The sequence below is a fragment of the Hypanus sabinus genome, chromosome 1 (assembly GCF_030144855.1).
Source record: "Hypanus sabinus isolate sHypSab1 chromosome 1, sHypSab1.hap1, whole genome shotgun sequence".
NCBI lineage: Eukaryota > Metazoa > Chordata > Chondrichthyes > Myliobatiformes > Dasyatidae > Hypanus > Hypanus sabinus.
The window spans coordinates 143,201,412-143,227,083 of NC_082706.1; the positions used below are offsets into that span (position 1 = coordinate 143,201,412).

Consider the following 25,672-nt stretch of genomic DNA (forward strand, 5'->3'; position numbering starts at 1 on the left):
TTAGCAATGATCTTTCAAAAGTCGATAAGATTCTGGCCTGGTTCCGGAGGACTGGAAGATTGCAAATGTCACTCCGCTATTTAAGAAGGGGACAAGGAAGCAAAAAGGAAATTATAGACCTGTTAGCTTGACATCAGTTGTTTGGGAAGTTGTTGGAGTCAATTGTCAAGGATGAGGTTACGGTGTACCTGGAGGCGTATGACAAGATAGGCATAAAAGGAAAATCCTGCCTGACAAATCTAGTGCAATTTTTTGAGGAAATTACAAGTAGGCTAGACAAGGGAGATGCAGTGGATGTTGTGTATTTGGATTTTCAGAAAGCCTTTGACAAGGTGCCACACATGAGGCTGCTAAACAAGATAAGAGCCCATGGAATTACGGGGAAGTTACATACATGGATAGAGCGTTGGTTGATTGGCAGGAAACAGAGAGTGGGAATAAATGGATCTCATTCTGGTTGGCTGCCGGTTACCTCTGGTGTTCCACAGGAGTCTGTGATGGGGCCACTTTTTACGTTGTATATCAACTATTTGGATTATGGAATAGATAGCTTTGTGGCTAAGTTTGCTGATGATACAAAGATAGGTGGAGGGGCCGGTAGTGCTGAGGAAACAGCGAGTCTGCAGAGAGACTTGGATAGATTGGGGGAATGGGCAAAGAAGTGGCAAATGAATTACGATGTCGGAAAGTGTATGGTGTTGCACTTTGGTAGAAGAAATAAACAGGCAGACTATTGTTTAAACGGGGAGAGAATTCAACGTTCTGAGATGCAACGAGACTTGGGAGTCCTCGTGCAGGATACCCTTAAGGTTAACCTCCAGCTTAATGCCAAATGCACGAGAGCCTTGTATGTGCAGTATACTGCCTACTTACACATAGCACAGGAAGTAACCATATACAACAGTTAAATCCCATCAGAAATAAAAGTTACCTATCTCATCTATATATTAAATGTGCTGCATGAGGAAGGCTAGATTCTGTAAAACAGAAGCAGACTTCATTGGTATAAAATCCCTAATCATGAAGTTGTATTTTGAATGGAAAGTTTTCCACTCATCTGTGCATCAACCAGTAAATAGTTTTGCATGCTGGTTAAGAAGGTGGTATAGTGTGTTAATGAGCCAGGAGCTTCTCCAAGGTCACGTTTGGCCATTAACTTGCGTATTGAGCACTCCTGACCTAAGGGTCTGTTCTTTATACACTGCATTCTTCAAAGTTCTGTAGGCTTTTCAATGTGTGCAAATATTTGAGAATTGAAAAGTGAGGTAGGTCAAATGGATTGGAATGAGCAAAACAAAGTTCTTGGTGCAAGAAATGTGTGGTTTGAGCTGCAGCTTCACCTCCATAGATAACATCAGCTGCACAGTATTCAGAGGCATTCTCCCCGTTATAAAAGCAAACAGAAAAATACTGGAAACTCAGCAGTTCAGGTGACATCTGTGGAAAGGTGAACGGGGTCATTTTTCAGGTGCAAGACTTCACCAGCACTAAGAAAGAATTCTTTGCTGGTCCAGGTAAAGAATCTCCAACCATAATGTACAGGACCAGTTGGCCCTTTGAATCTGCTGTGCTATTTAATAATGGCTTTTTTATTCAACATTGTCCAGCTTTTTCACATAAACTACTTAATCCTGCTGAAAGTTTCCAACATTTCCTGGTTGTTTTTAGTTAAGAGTTTTGCTTTTGCATTTGCAGTTTTTATTTTGGATTTTCATGTTCTGTAATTTGCAATCTGTTAACAGGTGGTTCCATCAAGGGACCAATCCATATGTTGGAGCATCAGACTGGCTGTACTCAGGAGGATACTGGGACAGGAATTATTCACAGTGCTGTGATATTTATTAACACAGAAGATTGATTTTGAAGGTATCTCTTACTACTGCAAGCAAGTTTCAGGGCAAAAAATTTAAAATCAGTAGACCTCAACCAATGCAAATTTATTTCTGTTTTATTTCTTACAGTACAAATGTTCTTTGAGAGTTTTTAAGTACTGCCAAGTATGTACAATAGCAATTTCTTACTGAGAACAACACATTGACAAACTTGTGCTTGTCGCTGTCTTCTCCAGCTGTTGAATGATTATTGAAACCTATACATGCCTAGGCATAAAACTCCTCAGCTACCTCTGGCAGGTTTCACGTGAGGCAATATGGGAGCATAACTGGCCTGTGGACTTTAAAGACAGATTATTATATGGTAACTTTATTGTTTTTACTTAATCATGCTAGTTTGACTTAATCATTCTAAAGTTACAGTATTTCAAATGATGCAAGTTGAACTGAATATTGCTCTTGTTCAGATCTGTTCTGGAGATGGATGAAAACTAATTATAAGGTAGTAACTTCTATGGAAATGTTTTGTAAACAGTATATTTTCCCATTTAGATTGCATAAGTCACCTATTATTTGAAATATTTCAGTGGATTTAGTAACCTGAACCCTTGTTCAGTCCTTCACTCATGAATCTTTCACTCCAGAGGTATTTATGTGGAAGTGAAAAGGTATTTTTACCTTTGTGCAATGTGCTCCAGCTTACTATTGAGTCATAACATTTCATTTCCATGGTTTTGTTGATTTAATGTGTGTTTGTTTTGAATGTGACTTGACATGTAGTGTTTTATTCGGAAGTTACAAAGCTATAGCAAGCCTTGCAACCCCAGTTTGAAAAGCTGTGTTGCTAAATGTGTAAAGAGAATTCTGTAATTATTTGTACAGTACATCAGAACTTGTGTTCCTGAAATCTTAAAAACTGTTAAAACTGCAATATTTATAGTTAAATTATGATCAGTTTCATGCACTGTTAATGGATTGGACAGAACATTTCCACTGTATGAAAGAATCTATTCTGTAGATTGGCAATTGATCTGGCCTTCATAAATTGATTGTGAAATACTACAATTATTGGCACTGACAATGGGTGTGCTTTTCGGTTGCACATTATTATGTTTGTATAGAACTAAGTAGAATTCATTGTTAAACTTTCTGCACATTTCACATACGTGATGCATTGCAGTTGATGACACTGGATTCAATTAAACTCCTGATTGGATTGTTCACACACACTTTTTTCCTATAGTTTCATCTCTGAAGAATGTACGATAGATTTGGGATCCTATGTCCACTGTTACCATTTTCACTAGCGGTGTATTAGATTGAATTGGAAGAACACATTTCTAGGTATCTAGTTTATGTCAGATCTAATTGAAGAGTAACACTGTTGGATTTTTAACAACTGTTTTGTCACTTAATTGTATAAAATGTTATTGCTGCTAAATAAAAGCTTTACAAAAAACTTTTGATATTTACATTTATAAAAACTTAAGATGCTGGAAATCTGAATTTAAAACAGAACATAATGGAAACAGCTGGCAGGTCAAACGACATGTGTTTAGAGTAAACTTCAGATCCGAGACTTCGCCAGAACTGGGAGACAACAAGTTATTTGATGAAGGAGGAGGAATGGATTGGAGCAAGATTATCCCAGACAAGGATATGGCTTTGGAAAATGAGATTATGCACTTTTAATAGGAAGAAGAAAGGTGGGTGCCTTCGATAGCATAGACTCATTAAACTGAAGATCCTGTTTCTGTACTGTATACTGACTCAGCACAGCATCAACTGTTTTGTTTGGGGGGGGGTAAATACTATGCCAGATTAAAATAAATGGTTCACTAACATTCTGGGATGGGTTACAGTAATCTAATACCAGATATTTAAGGATATGGTATTTTTAATCACTTACGTTTAAATTTCCTTGAACCACTGTGGTGGGATTCAGCTTGTGCATCTGAAACAACATTCCAGATTTATGGATATTAGTTTATCAGCTTAATAACTGGATCTGAGGGGTACAGTATATAATGGATATATTTTATCTACATATCACTCTTCACTGATATGATTTCTTATGTTCCCAAAAGTCTATTACACAGAAATAAAATTGTTTTAAAATTCAAGTAAACTAATTAAACTCTCCATTAATCCCTCTCCCCTCCATATTCCACCTTTCTTGTAGTCCGTGCCCTTACCATCCTCAGCAGGCTTCTACACGTAAGGAACCACCACTACAAAATACTATGCTGATTTACTATTATCACATGTACCAAGGGACAGTGAAAGTCTCTGATTTGCATGTAAATCACAGATAATTCCATACATAATTATATCAAGGTTGGAAAACAATGTAGAATAAGTGTTAGTTACAGAGATAGTGCAGTGCAGGTACAGTGGGAGATCAAAAGTTCAAGATTATTTATACATGAATACACCTTGTAAAGTATACAGCACCGAATGCATTCTTGCCTCTCCCACTATCCCTTTAGGACACCAATGTGTTTAGAATCAATGAATATAAGAAATGAGAGCAGGAGCTTCCTCTGTCATAAAGAAAAATCATGCCCCAACTTCTCTTTCACATCAGGTTCACAACTCAAGAAGTAATTCCACCTAATCTGTTTTATGTTCTCACGTTTATCCCTAGACCATCACCCTCTAGTTCTACCTTTGCTGAGCAGGGAAACATCCATCTTGTTAATTCTACTCCCTTCAGCAAGGGTTCTTTTAGACTACATAGTATAGACCCAATCTTCTAAATTAAACACTCTCTTCTGTCCGCTCCCGTTGAGCGAAAGATACAAAAGACTTAAAAGTACTCACCACCAGGTTCAAAGACTGTTTCTATCCCACTTTTCTCAAAGCATTACAGTATACAACCTTGAGATTATCTTCTTGTAATCAACTAAAAAAACAAAACAATAAAACCCATTAAAAACTTGACACAACAAACACCCAATGTGTGAAAAAAAATTACAAACAATAAAAAAGTAAACAAGTAACACAGAACATTAGCCACAGAGTCAGTTCGGGGCTAAGGGAAATGCTGACGGTTACAGGCCTCAGTCGCAGAGCCCGTTCGGGGCAAAGGGAAATGCTGACGGTTACAGGCCTCAGTCGCAGAGCCAGTTCGGGGCTAAGGGAAATGCTGACGGTTACAGGCCTCAGTCGCAGAGCCCGTTCGGGGCAAAGGGAAATGCTGACGGTTACAGGCCTCAGCCGCAGAGCCAGTTCGGGGCTAAGGGAAATGCTGACGGTTACAGGCCTCAGCCGCAGAGCCAGTTCGGGGCTAAGGGAAATGCTGACGGTTACAGGCCTCAGCCACAGAGCCAGTTCGTGGCTAAGGGAAATGCTGACGGTTACAGGCCACAGGCACAGAGCCAGTTTGGGGCCTAAGGGAAATGCTGACGGTTACAGGCCACAGGCACAGAGCCAGTTTGGGGCCTAAGGGAAATGCTGACGGTTACAGGCCTCAGCCACAGAGCCAGTTCGGGGCTGAAGTGAGAACACCTGTGGAGCGGTGAGCTGAACACAGGTTCACCTTTCACCCTCAGCCTCGACCAAGTCGCATAAATAGTAAAAAAAAACACAAAAATCCATGGAACATGAAGAAGAGTGCTGAAAGTGAGTGCACAGCTGTTGCAAGATGATTGAACAATCTCTTAGTACAATAAGATGGACCTCTCACAATCTACCTGACTATGACCTTCCACCTTATTGTTCAACTGCACTTACTCTACATTTTCTGGTGTATTCTGCTATTTTGTTTCCTTGTACCACCTCAATGAAGTTTTGCAAAGAATTATCTGTATAAATGGTATACAAGGCAAATTTTTCCACTGAACCTCAGTACATGTGACAGTAATAAACCAATTTACCAATTTTACTACTAAGTCTAAACTTTGTGGACAATGGATTATTCAATGCCAAAGCTATTGTTAGTACAGAAAGTTGCAATTTTTCAAAACATGATATTCAGCTTACATGGATTAACAATGATATAACCATATAACAATTACAGCATGGAAACAGGCCATCTCAGACCTTCTAGTCCTTGCTGAACATTTACTCTCACCTAGTCCCACCTACCTGCACTGAGCCCATAACACTCCATTCCTTTCCTGTCCATATACCTATCCAATTTTTTTTCAATGACAAAATTGAACCTGCCTCTACCACTGCTACTGGCTCATTCCACACAGCTACCACTCTCTGAGTAAAGAGGTTCCCCCCTCATGTTACCCCTAAACTTTTGCCCCTTAACTCTCAACTCATGTTCTCTTGTTTGAATCTCCCCTACTCTCAATGGAAACAGCCTATCCACGTCAACTCTATCTATCCCCCTCATAATTTTAAATACCTCTATCAAGTCCCCCCTCAACCTTCTACGCTCCAAAGAATAAAGACCTAACTTATTCAACCTTTCTCTGTAACTTGGGTGTAAATCTAGTAAATCTCCTCTGTACTCTTTTGTTGACATCTTTCCTATAATTGGGTGACCAGAACTGTACACAATTCTCCACATTTGGCTTTGTACAATTTTCATTTTGATCAAAAGTCTTACAGCAAAACGAGTCACCTGTTTTAGTGATGTTCATTACAGAATGTATTTCATTCACAGTAACAGTCAGATCTTCAAGGCGGTTTATCAGATGCTGAACTCAGAATTCCAGATTGCCAAGCCGGTCAAATAACGTGTAAAAAACTTCAGTCATGAAGCAATTCCTGCTGGGTTTCTGAAACTAACATTTATGCATCCACTAAGTTTGATGTCTGTTTGCAACTGCAGTAAGCTGATGGTGGCGAAACATCATTTTCAGAACACCTTGGGAAGGTTTTGATAAAGATTTCATATCCTGCACTTCATTTACAGACCTGAAAAGGCAAACAATTTTGTGATGTCATGACAATCATTGAAAAACAAACTAGAACAGTAACAGCATTGTGAATTTTTAACATCATGAACAGTTTAATTCATGGAACAAGATCATATTTTGACTGATGCATGCTTAGTTATGACAGCTGATGTAAAAACAATTATAGTGCTCTTACACATCATCCTGAAGCCTTTTGGAATGCTCCACTGATTGGTCCTTTTAATGATTAGAAGCTGTCTATTGAAATGCTGTATTCAGCAGCAAGATAAGCCATTTTGCCTCTTGTTAGTTCTATGAAACAGCTTCCCATTAGTTCCACCCAGACACACCTCACCACAGTCACCAACAACCCGTCTAAGTTTTCTCCCCACACCCACACAATAAGACATTGGTGAGACCACATTTGGAATGACGTGTTCAGTTTTCTGTTACCCTGCTATAGGAAAGATGCCACTAAGGTGGATAGAGTGTAAAGGAGATACTCAAGTTATGGAGAGAAGTTGGGCAGCTTGGGTCATAGCAGTGTTAGAGAATGAGGGGTGATCTTATCGAGGTGTATAAAATCATGAGGGGCAGATAGGGTCAATGCACTCAGTTGGAGAATCGAGCACTAAAGAGCTTTAAGGTGGTTTAAGAGGTTTAAGGTGAGGGGAAATAGGAACCTGAGGGGCAGTGTTTTCACCCGGATTGTGGTGCATATGTGAATTAAGCTGCCGAAGGAGGTGGTTGAGCGAGGCACATTAACAACATTCTATAGGTACTTGGACAAATGCATAAAGAGGAAAGGTCAAGAAGGAAATGAGCAAAATGGGCAAATGAGTCTAGCTTAGATGGGAAATTTTGATCAGCACGAACTAGTTGGGCCAAAAAGCCTGTCAGTGCTGTTTGCCTTACTATCAGTGGGGGAGGGGGGTAGATCAGAATGTAAAGTCTCTTCTCATCTCTACTTAGACCGATAGTCAGCATACTCATTTGTTACAATAATGTGTAACTATCACACTAGCAACTTGAATTAAATAAACATCATTCCTGCCATAAAGACTACTCGTCCCTCCCCATCATCCTCAACATGGGTTCCCCCCCCCCCCCATTGCTGTACATTCTGCTCACATATGACTGCACGGACAAACATCTGAGCTATCACATCGTTACGTTTGCCAATGGCAACAGTGGTGGGACTCATCACCAACAATGATTAAGACAGCTCTTAAAGTGCCACATGGCTTAAAGTGCCATATGGCTTATTCCTGGTCTTATTTCTCATGATCTCTAGCCTTCATTACAGGAGTTCACTTGGAGTCTTTCCAAGTGTCAGTGGCAGCTCTGAGCAGATGCAATCAGTCATTCCGAGGGGCCAGAGGTGGACCAGAAAGGTGAAGAAGAAAGATCTACAAATAATTTTCTGGGGGAACCAGAAAATGCACCTCATGCACCTATTGGCATGAGAATTTGATGTACATGACAGAACATTGTGTTTGGCCTTTCTGCCTAAAAAGTAGGAAAGGAAGTTCACTGTAAAGACAAATTAGTGAATTTCCTCATGAAAAATGAATCTACGATGGGTTTAAAACACAGCAATGACTAAATTTTTCTTTCCTGCTTATATTTCTTTTACTCTCTGGCTTTTGCTTCAACTTTATTTAGAGTTTTGAGTTTGGGTTCAATTTCAGGGATTCGTTATGATTCATTAAAATCAGTAAACACACTTCTTAAAACGGCCCTTCTCACTCAACTATGCTGACCCTCACTCCTATCTATGGTAATTCCTTCCCTGCATTAATTCCATATCCCTCTATGCCTTATTCATTCAAATAACAGTCTAGATGCTCTTAAACTTTCTTCCTGCCCCAATCTGTCCTGGTACTCATTCCAGCTATTATTGTGTGTAAAATTTGCCAAGTTCCCTTTAAACTTGCTTCTTCCATCCATGCCCTTTGGTTTTAAGCATTACCATAACAAACCAGCTTTTCACTCTTATGGCTGTATATTCGAAGCTAGTAACTGCAGTGCATTATATGGATGCCACACACTACAGCCACAATTTCCCAACGAAGGAGGGAATGAATGTTTAGGCTGGAAAGTGGGTAGTATTAAGCTTCTTATGTTCCTTTTAGAACAGCACTCATCCAGGCAAGTATTCTTGACTTATTCAGCATTCATGGGGCTGCTCCAGTTGAGTTTCTTGTCACAGTAACTTACAAGATTTTGCTGCTCAGCAATGACAAAGCCATTGAAGTCAGGGGCAGATGGCTAGACTGTGTCTTGTTGGAAGTGTCCATTGCCTGGTAAGCAACATTAACTTTCCACATTAGTTCAAGCCTGAAATGTTGTTACATTCTAACCACACAAAGGCATGGACAATTTTTTTTTTGAAGAGTTGCTAATGGGATTCAACATTGTTCACTCTTCAGAGAATATCCCTACTTCTAACTTCATTAATCAGAGACTCATAAGCTTCTTAATTAGTAAGGGGCTTTAGGGTTACAAAGAGATGACAGGAGACTGGGGTTGAGTGCAGCAGGCACAATCAGCAAAATGGCCTAATTTTGCTTCGATATCTTAATGTCTAATGATGTCTAATAATAATGTCTAAGTTCTTTCAACATTTTGTCTTTCAACAAAGTCTTTTAACATCTTTGGACTATTTTTACTGTGTCCATGGTCTGTTTTTTTTATCAATTATGGTATTGTCTGCACTGTTGTAACTATATGTTAACTATAACTATATGTAACTATGTGGTTTTGTGTAGGTCTTGTAGCTTTAGTTTTTGGTTTGTTAGGTGGTCTCTTGACTTGGTGTGTCTGGGTAGTCTTGTTTTGTCTGGTGGGTTTGGAGCTCCTTTCCAGGGAACGCGCTAAGATGGTAGCGCGATATTAATATGCAGCAGCCTCTCCGGACTCTGGATTTGGGGATTACCAAACATTATGTGGATTTTCTGGGGTAGTCTGTTTTGTCGTGTGCTTTTGTGGTATCATTCTGGAGAACACTGTCTCATTTTTTAATTGCATTGCATTTGTGGTTTCTAAATGACAATAAACTGAAACTGAACTGAACTGATGGAGTGAAGGTATTAATAGAGTAGCTAAGATAGATAGGTCCAGGAACTCCAATGATATCCTGTGGGTGGGGGCCTGGGATAATTAACCTCCCCTCAACAGCTGGTTAGAGGAAAGAGTCCAACTATTTGTGTTTTCCTCTTGATATCTTTTGGTGTCAGTTTTACCAAGGTTCCTGATGCCACACCTGGTTAGTTTTCCCTTGGTGTCTAGAGCATTGTCTCTTAACTCACCTTGTTCCATGCTTGAACTAAAGCTATGTTAAGATCTGGAGCCAACTGGTCCTGACAAAACAAACTAGACACTGACATACTGGTTATTGGTAAGGCAGTACCTACTGTATTTAAAGCAATGGCACTGATACTTCCAATCAATTTACTGATAATTGAGAATGGATTAATTGGATAAATATTATTTGTCCAGTTTAATGTGGACACAATATACCTGGGTAATATTTCACATCATCTGTTATAGTTCTGAAATATCATGGCAAGAGGCAGAGTTAGTTCTGGAATGAGGTGTACAGCCAAGGATTTTTCCAGTTCCAAAGCCTTTGCTGTATCGAGTACCCCTGACAACTCCTCTGCACCTACTTCCAAGCACCTTAAAACTGCGCCCTCTCGTACTAGCCATTTCAGCCCTGGAAAAAAGCTTCTGACTATCCACACAATCAATGCCTCTCATCATCTTTTACACCTCTATCAGGTCACCTCTCATCCTCTGTCATCCCAAGGAGAAAAGGTAGAGTTCACTCAACCTATTCTCATAAGGCATGCGTCCCAATCCAGGCAACATCCTTGTAAATCTCCTCTGCACCCTTTCTATGGCTTCCACATCCTTCCTGTAGCGAGGTGACCAGAACTGAGCACAGTAGTGGTGTCTGAAGAGAGTCCTATATAGCTGCCATTTTACTTCTTGGCTCCTAAACTCAATCCCATGATTGATGAAAGCCAATGCACCATATGCCTTCTTAACCACAGAGTCAACCTGTGTGGCAGCATTGAGTGTCTTACGGATTTGGACCACAAGATCCCTCTGATCCTCCACGCTGCCATCATAATGCTGTATCTTGTCATCATATTTGACCTACCAAAATTAATCACCTCACACTTAGCTGGGTTGAACTCCATCTGCCACTTCTCAGCCCAGTTTTGCATCCTATCAATGTCCCGCTGTAACCTCTGACAGCCCTCCACACTATTCACAACACCCCCCAACCTTTGTGTCATCAGCAAATTTACTAACCCATCCTTCCACTTCCCCTTCCAGGTCATTTATAAAACTCACGGAGAGTAGGGGTCCCAGAACAGATCCCCGAGGTACACTACTGGTCACCGAGCTCCATGCAGAATATGACCCATCTACAACCACACTTTGCCCTCTGTGGGGAAGCCAGTTCTAAATCCACAAAGCAATGTCCCCTTGGATCCCATGCCTCCTTACTTTCTCAATAAGCCTTGCATGGGGTACCTTATCAAATGCCTTGCTAAAATCCATATACACTACATCTACTGCTCTACCTTCATCAATGTGTTTAATCACATCCTCAACAATTTCAATCAGGCTCATAAGCCACGACCTGCCTTTGACAAAGCCATGCTGACTATTCCTAATCATATTATGCCTCTCCGAATGTTCATAAATCCTGCCTCTCATGATCTTCTCCATCAACTTACCAACCACTGAAGTAAGACCCACTAGTCTATAATTTCCTGGGCTATCCCTACTCCCTTTCTTGAATAAGGGAACAACATCAGCAACCCTCCAATCCTCGGGAACCTCTCCCGTCCTCATTGATGATGCAAAGATCATCACCATTGGCTCAGCAAGCCTGGTGTACATCCCGTCAGGTCCTGGTGACATCCAACTTGATGTTTTCCCAAAAGCTCCCGCACACCCTCTTTCTTAATATCTACATGCTCAAGCTTTTCAGTCTGCTCTAAGTCAGCCCTACAATCATCAAGATCCTTTTCCATAGTGAATACTGAAGCAAAGTATTCATAAAGTACCTTTGCTATCTCCTCTGGTCTCATACACACTTTTCCACTGTCACATTTGATTGGTCCCATTCTCTCACATCTTATCCTCTTGCTCTTCACATATTTGTAGAATAACTTAGGGTTTTCCTTTAATCCTGCCCACCAAGACCTTCTCATGGCCCCTTCTGGCTCTCCTAATTTCTTTCTTCAGCTCCTTCCTGCCAGCCTTATAATCTAATAGATCTCTATCATTACCTACTTTTCTGAACCTTTCGTAAGCTTTTCTTTTCTGCTTGACTAGATTTACAACAGCATTTGTACACTACGGTTCCTGTACACTCCCATCCTTTCTGTCTCATTGGAACGTACCTATGCAGAACCCCACACAAATAACCTCTGAATATTTGCCACATTTCTTCCATACATTTCCCTGAGAACATCTGTTTCCAATTCATACTTCCAAGTTCCTCTCTGAGCGCCTCATATTTCCCACACTCCAATTAAGCATTTCCCTAAGTCGTCTGTTCCTATCCCTCTCCGATGCTATGGCAAATGAGAAAGAATTGTGATCACTATCTCCAAAATGCTCTCCCACAAAGAGACCTGACACCTGACCAGGTTCATTTCCCAATACCAGATCAAGTACAGTCTCTTCTCTTGTAGGCGTATCTACATATTGTGTCACGAAATCTTCCTGAACACACCTAACAAACTCCACCCCATCTAAGGAGATGCCAATCAATATTTGGGAAATTAAAATCTCCCATCACAACAACCCTGTTATTATTACACATTTGCAAAATCAGTCTCCCTATCTGCTCCTCAATGTCCCTGTTACTATTGGGTGGACTATAAAAACACCCAGTAGAGTTACTGACCCCTTCCTATTCCGAACTTCCACCCATAGAGACTCCGTGGCGTCCTCCTTTTCTGCAGCCGTGACACTATCCCTGATCAACAGTGCCACGCTCCCACCTCTTTTGCCTCCCTCCCTGTCCTTTCTTTTTCAATATTTTTATTAATTTCTACATAGAAGAATACAGAGTTCAAGAAAATACATATTATAACACAATAGAAAGATATAATATCAAATACATTATATTTGAAACACATTGACGAACTCCTTACCCTATATTCATGTAGATTAGATTAATTCGTATGTTGATATGAATAATTTTTTATATAGAAAAAAAATCTATATCCACTACCAAAGCCGAAGCTGTTTAGTAAAGAAAAAAAAGGGGGAAAAACCTTATCAGTTAGTGAAATATGCTATTAACCAGCATCTGTACTTTAACGGGAAATCAAAGGTTTTGAAAATAATTCAAAAATGGTCCCCACAAATTTTGAAAAGCTTGGTTAGATTCAGAAATTGAACAACGAATCTTTTCTAAATTCAAGCATGCCATAACATCCCGTAACCACTGAGCGTGATTGGACGGAGCAGTATTCTTCCATTTAAGCAAGAGCATCCTCCTAGCCATGAGAGATAAAAGCCAGAATGTGCAGGTCAGATTTCTTCAAAATGATATCTTCCCCTGCAACATTACCAAATAAGGTAGTCAAAGGATTAGGCTTAAAATTTACTTTAAAAAGTACAGTCTCTCCTCTTGTAGGTTTATCTACATATTGTGTCAAGAAATCTTCCTGAACACACCTAACAAATTCCACCCCATCTAAGGAGATGCCAATCAATATTTGGGAAATTAAAATCTCCCACCTAGAAGTCCTTTCTGAAACATATAAAACATGGTGAACCTTCTTTACACTGCCCTTAATACAAATACATAAAAAGGAAGTGTCTTTAGCAAGCAGGACTAAAGAGAATTTTAAGGCATTCTAAATATACGTCAAGAGCAAGAAGATAACTAGGGAGAGGACAGAACAGGACCACTCAAGGATTAAAAGGGAATGTGCTTTGAGGCATAGGATGTGGGTGAAGTCCTAAATGAGTTTTCTGTTTTGGTATTTACTCAGGAGAAGAATGTGGAGGATAGGGAGATATGTTAATATGCTAGGGCATTTTCAGATAAAGAAATGTAACACTGACCCACATTCCTCTAAGCCCCTCCTTTCCATGTACTTATCATCCAAGTGCTTCTTAATTTACACTATTGTACCTGCATCTGCCTCAATTACTTCCTCAGTAGCTCATTCTATATACTCACCAGCCTCTGGGTGAAAATGTTGCCCCTCAGTCCACTTCTACACCCTTCCCCCTTACACTAAATCTCTGCTCCCTAGTTTTGGGCTTTCCTACCCTGGAGAACAGATCATTACCATCCACCTTATCAAAGCCTCTCATAATTTTAAATACATCCATAAAGTTATCCATTATTTTTCTACATTCCAAAGAAGACCTAGGCTGGTCAACCTCTCACGATAACTCAGGCCTTCAAGTCCTGACAATATCCTTGTAAATATTTTAGAGTTACAGAATCTGCACTTTTTCCAATTTAACTCTGTCTTTGCTATATTAGGGTGGCTAAAACTGTACACAATGCTCTAAGTGCAGCCTCACCAGACATATTGTATACAACTGCAATTTAACACCCTAATTCCTACACTCAGTGATCTGATTTATGAAAGCCAAAATCCAAAATACTTTTTTCACCAGTCTATCTATCACTTTCAACGAACTCTGCATGTGTACTCTTTAGGTATCTCTGTTCTGTTACTCTGTCCCTAATGCATTCATGATGCTTTTGCTTTAACATTTCCTTCTTTTGGATGTATAACAATAGATAAAATACAAAGTTGATGATCAACATAGTTAAGCAGAAGCTGCTTTAATTTCAGGCTCAGTAAAATTTAACACAAATATACCTAAACAAAAACTTACCAGTTTCTTTTACATATTCCATCTCACTTGTATGTGTCTCATTCACATTCATTTTCAGTGTTCTGCAATCTTCCACATGATTTTCCTGATACCTTCCATTTAACTCTTCCAATTTCAAGGACAGAGGAACATTCATGGGAATTACATTTTTCAAGATGCTTTTTATGGTCACCTGGTGTGGCATCAACAATTTGTGCCAGTGAATTGACTAATCATGCTTGACTAATCTATTGGAGTTTTTCGAGGATGTGACCAGGAAGTTAGACAGGGGAGATCCAGTGGATGTAGTGTACCTTGATTTTCAGAAGGCATTTGATAAGGTCCCACATAGGAGATTGGTGGGTAAAATCAAAGCTCATGGCATTGGGGGGGAAGACATTGACATGGATAGAAAACTGGTTGGCAGATAGAAAGCAAAGGGTAGCGGTGAATGGGTGTTTCTCGGAATGGCAGGTGGTGACTAGTGGGGTGCCACAGGGCTCGGTATTGGGACCACAGCTGTTTACGATTTACGTCAACAATTTAGATGATGGCATTGAGAATAACATCAGCAAGTTTGCTGATGATACTAAGCTGGGTGGCAGGGTGACGTGATGAGGATGTTAGGAGAATTCAGGGTGACTTGGATAGGCTGGGTGAGCGGGCAGATACTTGGCAGATGACGTTTAATGTGAATAAGTGTGAGGTTATCCACTTTGGGAGTAAGAACAGGAAGGCAGATTATTATCTGAACAGTGTAAAGTTAGGTAAGGGAGAAATACAAAGAGATCTAGGAGTCCTTGTTCATCAGTCACTGAAGGTGAATGAGCAAGTGCAGCAGGCAGTGAAGAAGGCTAATGGAATGTTGGCCTTTATTACAAAGGGAATTAAGTACAAGAGCAAGGAAATCCTCTTGCATTTGTACAGAGCCCTGGTGAGACCACACCTGGAGTATTGTGTACAGTTTTGGTCTCCAGGGTTAAGGAAGGACATCCTGGCTGTAGAGGAAGTGCAGCGTAGATTCACGAGATTAATTCCTGGGATGTCCGGACTGTCTTACGCAGTGAGGTTAGAGAGACTGGGCTTGTACACGCTGGAATTAAGGAGATTGAGAGGGGATCTGATTGAAACATATAAGATTATTAAGGGATTGGACAAGATAGAGGCAGGAAATATGTTCCAGATGCTGGGAGAGTCCAGTACCAGAGGGCATGGTTTGAGAATAAGGGGTAGGTCATTTAGGACAGAGTTAAGGAAGAACTTCTTCTCCCAGAGAGTTGTGGGGGTCTGGAAAGCACTGCCTCGGAAGGTAGTGGAGGCCAAATCTCTGGATGCTTTCAAGAAGGAGCTAGAAAGGTATCTTATGGATAGGGGAATCAAGGGATATGGGGACAAGGCAGGAACCGGGTATTGATAATAGATGATCAGCCATGATCTCAAAATGGCGGTGCAGGCTCAAAGGGCCGGATGGTCTACTTCTGCACCTATTGTCTATTGAATTCTGATGAAATTCCTTATCGGCTGATGCTACTTCTATGAGAGATGAATCTCTCTCCAGAGAAATTAAATGATGCTTGTAATTATCCAGCCCTGATAAGTCAGTGGGCAGGACTGGAAAGTGCTCAGCATAGGTAGAAGTCGCCTCAGAATTAATTGGAACTGTTCTGTGAGTCAGATGGCTTGGTTTCTGGATCATTGCCATATCTGATGAAAGTGCATGATGAACGGGAAAAGATGCAGATTTACAAGTAGTCTTTCAACCCTTGTAAACAGATGTTTACCAGTTCGTGCTTCTGTAAATCTGAGCTTGTTGTGTCCGAGTCAGAAATGGAATGCTGTTGAATTCGTCAAGCATACACTTATGGTTAGCATGGGGGCCTTTTTCTGTCATTTGTGATGTTGCATCTTCAGTGTGAGCTGGTTCATGTTCAAAGTTCTCTAATTTATCTTTTTGATTGATTGAAGGAGCATCTGGACAAATGTAAGCATCCTGGTGCATTGAACTTGTGCAAAGCTACACAAAACCATGTTTATCTTCAGCAGCCACTTCAGCGATCTCAGTTTTGAAAACCCTTCTGATTCAGTAATGACCTTCAGGGGAAGGTCTGACCTCTATATAATTCCAGACTCCTCAATACTGTTAACTTCTAAACTGCTTTCTCAATTCAGAGACAGTTATAAATGTTTAATAAATTGCTAGCAATGACCACCTCCTTTGAAAGACTAAGCAATCTAAATAAGATCTGAACAATATCTACAGGAGGTAGTGACTTACGTTTTCACGCCTTTTTATCAGGAACAGTGGGATATTAGAGTCAGAGTCTTACAGCGTGGTCACAAGTCTTTCAGCCCAACTTGTCCATGCTAACTTGACAAGCGAGCTAGGCCCCTCTGCCGGAAACCTCTCCTACCACGTACTTATTTAGATGACTTTTAAACATTGCTAATGTGTCAAACAATCACATCAGCTAACATCGATATACAGGGCCTTGAAAAAGTATTCAGACCCCACAACTATTTTCATTTTTTACTGTCTCATTTTCTAAATTTAAAATATATCGAAGTAAATTTTTTTTGAAATGATATACAACACAAGAGAAAAAACCCAAAACCTGTCAACAATTTACTAAAAATTAACAAAATTGTGAGGCTGAAGAAGTATTCATCCCCTTTGTAATTGCTAGCCTCGTTTTCCTCAGGTGCAATACTGTATATTAGAATCAGAATCACGTTTATTATCACTGGCATGATAAACATAAATTTCATGTTGTGAAAGTTGTTAACTTAGGAGCAGCAGTTCAATGCAATACATAAAATAGAAGAAAAAATAGTAAATAAATAAATCAATCAATTACAGTATAAGTATATTGAATAGATTAAAAATCATGCAAAAATGCAGAAATTGAAATAGTATATATTAAGAAAGTGAAATAGTGTCCAAGGATTCAATGTCCATTTAGGAATCAGGTGACAGAGGGGAAGAAGCGGTTCCTGAATCACTTAAGTGTGTGCTTTCAGGCTTCTGCTCCTCCTCCCTGATGGTAACAGTGAGAAAAGGGCATTACCTTACCAACTCACCCAACTAGTTGATGTACAAAATTGGAGGATCACCTGTTTTCAATGAATTCATAAGAATAAATACCCCCTTTCTCTGTAAGGTCCAACAGTAAGATTTTCAACAGACTAACCCAAAATGAAAACAAAGGCATTCAAGACATGTCAGGGAAATGATGTGCAAACTTGGGGAAGAGTACAAGACCATCTCAAAGCCAACAAACATACCTCAAAGCTCAGTGAAGTCCATCATGAAAAGGTGGAACAATATGAAACCACAGCCACGCTGCCTAGGTCATGATGTCCTTCTAAACTTAGTCACTGGAGAAGAATGGCACTTGTAAGAGAGGCTACTGTGACGCCAACAGTCACTCTGAGTGAGCTGCAGAAGTCAGTGGCTGCAACAGGAGATGAAGTTTATGGTTCTACAATCTCTAAGGTCTTGCACAAAAAGGGTATTTATGGAAGAGTGGCAAAGAAGAAGCCTGGCTAAAATAGGAGCATAAACTTGCCTGTAAGGACTTTGCAAAGTGCCACTTAGTAAAGATGTGGAAGAAGGTCTTGTGGTCGGATGAGACTAAAGTGGAACATTTTGGCCTCAACACTAAGCAGTATGTGTGGTGTAAATCTACTACTGCACATCAGCCAAGTAACACCATCCCTGCTCTGTAGTATGGTGGAGGTAGCATTTTGTTACATGGATGCTTTTCAGCAGCACAAAAATCTGGCCAAGATTACTGGGAAGATTAATGTTGCTAAATACAGAGAGATCCTGGATAAAAACCTGCTAGCCACTGCCAGAAAGCTTAAAATGGAGAAGTTCATCTTTTAGCAGGACTGTAGGGTAACATAATTGGGGGAAAGATACATAATTCACAACCACTGACACTGAGCTGGGGTTTCACTTTAAAAGGCTAGTCTGACCTAATGATGTTATTATGCAGACATTTTTAGCATGTTTTGCGTTTTAGGTAAAATGTGCTACAGGTTTCATTGAACATAAAACACCTCACTTTGTTTTGTTTCTGAAACCTTACATTAGATTGACTTTGGAAAAAATTAACTTTCTGGCTAAACATGCTGAAAAGTCTTGGATGTGTGGGACCATGAAACAATTGGGGGTGGTGGCATCGTTAAGGTATCAGTAATCATTATATGGGCAACAGCCACCACCGAACTTAGGACCACATGGAGCGGTGAAGCAGGGGCTATTTGACCAGCGTACAATACCGAGTCTTTCATGTTGGTAAACTCAGCCTTCGCTGTTTCCAGCTTATCTGGGTCCATTCTATGTGCACAGGTGTGGACTGGCGGGCTAGTTGGGGGAATGCAGTGCTCAGTGGCATGTTTTGTGACTGTAGTGGAAAATGTAGGCTTGGTGATGTCTGGGAATTTCCCCCACCAGTGAAGTAAAGTCACATGCTACCCAATCGAACATCTCTGGTGTGACCTCGTGACTGCGTTCCGTCACCATTCCTCAACTAACCTGGCACAGCTGGGTGATGAATACTTCTGAACTGCTAACATTTTTTGAATTTGTAGTTTTTCATGCCTTACAATTTTCTGTTTTCTGGGCTCTACTGTGACAAAGGAGTATGTCATTCACAAATAATTCTCAGTTAAATTGATCAAAATCATTGGTTGTAATATTCATTTATGAGAACAAAGGGGGCTGAATACGTTTACAAAACACTGTATTACATATGGATACATTGAACACAAACTCCTCATACAAATAACTGATGTGGACTAGTTGGGGCCCCAGCACGGATCCCTGTAGCATCCCAATGGTTACAGAGTTTGAACTGAATGTCATATTTACTCCTTACCCTCTGTTTTCTGTTCATTAAACAGTCATCAATCTATGACAGTATATTATGCCCAGCATCCTTATCTCAGTCCCATTGGACTACTTTATTCTCAGACTGTTATCCTTGCTTCTAAACTGGAAAAAAACATCCGGCCCTGAAAGAATGTTCTAAATTTCAAAGCGATCACCTTCCAATCTTTCAAACCTTGGAGAAGGCAAGTCTCAGCTACTGAACAACATACACAAAGTGCTGGAGGAACTCAACAAATCAGACAACATCCATGGAGGAAAGTAACATTTTGCACCGAAACCTCACCAGGACGGGGTTGGGGGTGTAGGAGCTAGAATTAGAAGGTGGGGTGAATTAAGCAGTACACACTGGCAGATGATAGGTAAGACCAGGTGAGGGGAAACGTAGGCGGATGGGGCAGAGAGAATGAAGTAATAAGCTGGAAGTGATAGATGGAAGAGGTAAAGGGCTGAAGAAGACAAAATAGGAGAGGACAATGGACCGTGGAATAAAGAGAAGGAGGTGGGGAAACAGAGGGATAACAAACATTGAATAACATTAGTCATTTTGTTATGTATGACATTACTTGATCCTTTTTTAAAAAAAGATTTCTTCCTATCCTACATCGGTACTCAAATCAATCTCCTCCCACACCTAACCATTAAGTTCAAAGCTTTAACTACAGATATAATTATTCAATTTGCAAGGACACTGGCAAAACAAAAAGATGATGCAGTACATGATTAAATTTCTTAGTTAGCTGTCTCCATTTCACTCACATAATTGATTAATGATCTTCTCACATCCAATTTAAAATCTGTATTTCATATTTATTTAGAGATACGGCACGGTAACAAGTCCTTTCAGTCCAATGAGCCTTTCCAATTCCACCCATGTGATCAGCTAACTTTCCAACCCGCATGTCCCTGGAATGTGGGAGGAAATCGGAACACCTGGAAGTAACCCATGAGATTACAGCAAGAATGCACAAACTCCTCACAGACTGTGGCAGAATTAAACTTTAGTCACTGGCGCTGTAAAGCACTATGTTAACCACTACACTACCATCACTGTAGGTGAGCGGTAGAACCTGGGGGAGCCTCATATTTCCTACTTTTACTAGGATTATTAAATAAAAACATTCTCAAGATTATGATCTTGGTAGTTATGCTACAGAATCAACAGCTGTTTGGTTTTCAGTTTGATGTTGGTAGCCAATCAGGGTCCCTTTGAAATCTGTCATTCAATCTTGTGATTGGTTTCATTTCAGTAATGGACCAATTCAGCTTGCAACCTTCTAAATTAATAAGTATACCAAATAATGCAAATTTGGTTTTCATACATTTTTTACATAGAATAAGTTCACCAGTTCTGTTAAATCAAGAGTTGGATTAACTGAAAGATAGAGACATATTCTTGATTAGCAAAAACAAAATGAAGTAATGAATATCTCAAGGACCCAAAAAGGCTTTTCTCAGATAGAAGAATCTTTGAATACATGATTTTTGTTGAAAAACTAGTCCTTTAATAAAGGACAAACAAAGAACTGAATACAAACCAGCTCTAAACTCCAGTAGTTCCTTGAAATAGATAAAGGCAAATTGATGTATATTTGTAGGTTGTTTCAGTAGAACAGTTTTCCCCAGTGTTTCTTGAAGCCATTTGGAATTGCAGGTTTACTGCAGGCCATCTTCAAGGGATCTGTTCTGTACTTCAGAATTAAAGAGGAAAAAAATTAATGCAAACACCATCGTCCATATGATGTGCCTTGTTATTATGTTTTATTTACACATATCCATCCACTCATTCTGATTACCAAATTTATTTATAGCATACTTCCCAAACACAGGATTTAATATAGTCTTGCAAATTAAGTACTTTTAAAAAGTAATCCCATTTGGGAGGTGTCAAATTATTTTTAACATATTTCAAGTTTCCCTGTTTTAAGATGGTTCTGCCCTTGTTAATGGTAGCATTTAAAAGGCATCTAGTAAGGAACTCATGGATTTTAATATAAATGGTCTTCTAATTTTTGGGGATTAAATAATTAAATTAAATTAAATAGCACTTTCTTGTGTTTATATGAATAGATCTATTTCAAGTATTAAAAATAATCAGATGACGAGAGTCTTTGAATTGATGGTGCATAGCAGGGGCAGTCAAGACGTTCTGCTTGCCACAAATCACTGGCAAGGACCAATAAGAAGAATCAGAGCAGCCATTGTGTGAGTGGGGCAGTAAGAGTGGAGAGTTGAGGCTTCAGCGAGGGTAGAAAGGATAGTGGAATGCTGTTCCTGTGGGATGTGGGAAGAATGGCAGATGCTCAATGTCCAGCTGCAGTTTCTAACAGACTGTGTTAATGAGTTGAAGCTTGAGCTGGGTGAACTCCAGCTCATTTTGGAGGCTGAGGGGTTGACTGACAGGGGATAGTCTGAGGTAGTATCACTTAAGGTAAAGGACACAGGTAACTGGGTGAACGTTTGGAAGGGAAAAGGGGATGGCCAGCCAATGCAATGTACCACTGTGACCACTCCCTTCAATAACAGGCATACCTCTATGGACACTGTGAGCAGAAGAAAGCCACATCGGTCAGGTCTCTGGTACTGAGTCTGGCTCTGGGCTTAGAGGGGAAGTGGGGGGGGGGGGGGGAAGAGTCAAGATGTAGTGATAGAGGATTCAATGCTTAGGCTAAGCAAATGATACAGGAGGGAGGGCTTCAGAATTTTGAATCATTTGACTTTCTTCCAGGGAAGGTAGGACCTGTACAGATGGGACAGTTTGCATCTGAATTAGAGCAGGACTAATATCCTTGCAGGAAGGCTTGCTAGTGTTGCATCGGGGGATTTATGCTAGAGTTGCTGGGGGATGAGAACCAGAACACCATTGTAGAGAGGGAAGTGGTTGTGGGAATAGATATTGTTACACCTACATACAGAGGTAGGAATTGAAAGGCATAGTGGAAATAATGTTTTGAGCTGCATTTATTCCAATGCAATGAATATTGCAGGAAAGATGGATGAGCTTAGAGCACACATCAGTACATAGAATTATGACATTGTAGCCACTAGTGAGACATGGTTGCAGGAGAGGCGAGACTGGCAGCTCAGTATTCAGGGGTTCTGTTGTTTTATACATGATAAAGAAGTCGGGGGGAATTAAAGGTTGTGAGGTGGCATCACTAGTCCTGGAAAGTGTCAATGGAGTGTGTGTGTAGGCCTCCATTAGTCTTGATAGACCACAGATTTAAGCCTTGGAAAGTTTCCAGGGCGCAAGCCTTGGCAAAGTTTTTTTTTAAATGAAGACCGGCAGCTGCCCAAGCTGCAAGTCTCCCCTCTTTACGCCACCGATGTTGTCCAAGGGAAGGGCATTAGATCAAAGGAATACTTAGACAGGACAGGCTGGAGGGTTCATCTACTGCGGCTACATGGGTAAAACTGAGGAATACGAAAGGGATGACCACATAATAGGATTATACTATAGACCACCCAATAGTCAATAGGACTTAGAGGAATTAATCGCATAAGATTTGTAAGAAATATAAGGTTGTGATAGTAGTCTTCTGATGACAGGTTGACCAAGCTAGGGCTTTTCTTTTTGTAGATCAAGGAAGATAAAAGGTGACTTGACAGGAATGTATAAGATGGAAGGTGTATAAATAGAGTGCACAGCCAGGGTGGAAGTGGCTAATATAAGAGGACATCATTTTAAGGTGATAGGGAGCTAAGTACAGTGGAGATGTCACGATAGATTATTTTACAGAAAGTAGTAAACATGTGGAATGCTCTGCTGGGGTGGTGGTAGAGATGGATACATCAGGGACATTTTTGACACTCTTTGGTAGGCACATGGATGAAAGAATATGGAGGGGCATGCAGGAGGGAAATGTTAGATTGATCTTGGAGTAGGTTAAAAGGCTGACAGGCCTGTAACTGTGTCGCACTGTTCTATGTGTCTGCTGCAAAAAGTATCTGTCACACAGGATCCAGAATTTGAAACATCACTATTTGCTTCTGCATCAAAATCTTGCACCACCCCACCTAACGCATACTTACTTCATGAACATGTCTTGTCAAGGAATGAGAGATGGGCAAATACTGTCATGCTTGGCAGCTGTGCCAACATTCAGGGAATGACTAAAATGCCATCTTCTTGCAGCCACATTGGGTAGGAAGTACAGAAACTTGAAGTCCCAAACCACTAAGTTCAGGAACAACTACTTCCCTTCATTTGCTTCTTGAATCAATTGGCAAATTCTTAATCACTAACTCAGTATAGCAAGACTATGACCACTTTGATCATTTTGCACTGAAAAGGACTTTGTTTCTTTCCTCCCTATTGAAACCCTTTCTTATAAAAACTGTGTATAATTTATAGAGTCATAGAAAAATACAACAGAGAAATAGGCCCTTCAGCCCATCTAGTCTGTGTGGAACCACGTAAACTGCCTACTCCCACTGACCTGCACCGGGACCATAGCCATCCATGTACCCATCCAAACTACTCTTAAATGTTGAAATCAGGCTAGCGTGCATCACTTGGGCTGACAGCTTATTCTACAGTCTCACGACCCTCTGAGTGAAGAAGTTCCCCTCATGTTCCCCTTAAACTTCTCACCTTTCATTCCTAACCCATGACCTCTAGTATCATTCCCATGCAACCTCAGAGGTAAAAGCCTGTTTGCATTCTTACATTTTCTGACATTATACTCCATCTGCCAACTTCACGGTACAAACCATCTGTTGGTAAATGGAATAAGCATAGGTACTTACTTGATAGCATAATGGTTGTAACGTTCTCCTTCGCGTGTAACTGATAACGTCGAATTCAACGTCGAGATAAACCACAGTCAATGAGAACCAGATCGCAGTAAGATTAACCATTTACTGTTCACTCTTCACATTAACATATGGTGAAAACTGTTGATGAAACAATACAAGATTGATACAGTATTTGTTCCTTCCTTAATATCACATTTCAATTGTAAATACTTGTAAAGGTGACTATAACTACATTACACTAAGGTGCAGTATACAGGGAGAGTTTACCTGCTCCATTGACTACTTTAAATACACTTCCATGCAAACTATCCGCAACTCTTTAACTAACGAAAGCATAAACATTATCTACCGTCGTTACTTCTAACAGGATCGGCATTAACATCTTAGTTCAATATATCGATTATCTATTAACTTACAGCGTTGCTCTCACTGTGATTTCTCATGCCTGCAAACAACTTCTGCTCAGGTGAGCCTCGTGGAAAGCCCCCACCCTCGCGCTAATTTCAAACCGGTGTTTTCCCACAAGACGCGGCGAAACCGGATGTGACGTCATCGCATGCCGATATATTTTACATTCAATGAATATACTTTAAACACTTCTAATTCTAACTAGAAAACACTATCGAATGAATTACTAAGCGAAAATATTATAAACTAAATAACTGTCGTAAAGACAGCACAATGGTAAAGGTAGGCTGGTTCCATTTGCACACACTGCTTGTAATATCCTCAAAGAATTCCAGCAAATTATTTCCCCTTTGTATTGATTTTCTGTGACAGGCATGAAGTTAACAGGAGAATAATTTTTTTTTGTCTTCTTTCTTTAATGGTCCTGTTACATTTGTGGCTTTCTGATCTTCTAGGGCTACTCCAGAATCCAGGGAATTTTGGTGGATTACAAGTAATGCATTATTTTCTCTGGATTATTATCTCTGCAGCCTTGTCAGTTTCAAGACAGATTAGTTCAAGGACAACTAGGGTGGACGTGTGTTGGTCTTATTATGGGATCCTCAGTCATTGTGTACCAAGCAGTCGTAAATCAAGGCAAGTGGACTTGCTGTGCTGTCCAGAAGACGTTTCACCACTCATCTGAGAGGCTTCTTCAGTTCTGATCCATGGTGGCCAGCTTTCTGGTTTATAAACTCTGTGAGTTGTTTAAAAGTATTAAACCGCCCTCAAGTGATTGCTATACCTTTAAACTACTCACAGAGTTTATAAGCCAGAAAACTGCCCACCACGGATCAGAACTGAAGAAGCCTCTTGGATGAGTGGTGAAATGTCTTCTAAACAACACAGCAAGTCCAGTTGCCTTGACTTACTACTGCTTGATACCTTTGTCTTGTTAGCATGCCCTATCTCAAAAAGTGAATAAGTAAAAATGTTAAAGTTGTTCAGAGGAATGATTACCAATTGTGATACTTAGCCACACTACTGGGGAAACTGGGAGTAATACG

At 40.2% G+C, this 25,672-nt stretch overlaps 1 protein-coding gene and 1 long non-coding RNA gene across 12 annotated transcripts in view; one reads left to right on the plus strand and one right to left on the minus strand.

Annotated features, from left to right (window-relative positions):
* The window catches only part of LOC132398368 (oxysterol-binding protein-related protein 1-like), a 278,314-nt gene extending 275,004 nt beyond the window's left edge, over positions 1–3,310 (plus strand). For 6 of the 11 annotated variants that reach the window (XM_059977750.1, XM_059977726.1, XM_059977733.1 and 3 more), the window contains one exon: positions 1,743–3,306. In XM_059977750.1, coding sequence (XP_059833733.1) covers positions 1,743–1,845 — 103 coding nt within the window. In that variant the 3' untranslated portion in view covers positions 1,846–3,306. Of the gene's footprint in view, positions 1–1,742 lie in introns of all 11 variants that reach the window. The other 5 variants (XM_059977690.1, XM_059977684.1, XM_059977685.1 and 2 more) reach the window with 3 other exon arrangements.
* LOC132398399 (uncharacterized) lies at positions 2,039–24,708 on the minus strand. The gene is made up of 7 exons (XR_009513642.1): positions 24,635–24,708; positions 24,210–24,356; positions 20,999–21,151; positions 6,412–6,707; positions 4,656–4,737; positions 3,742–3,786; positions 2,039–2,173 (listed from the first exon to the last, which is right to left on the minus strand). It is a non-coding gene; the product is annotated as an uncharacterized LOC132398399 (long non-coding RNA).
* Between the last annotated feature and the right edge of the window lie 964 nt (positions 24,709–25,672).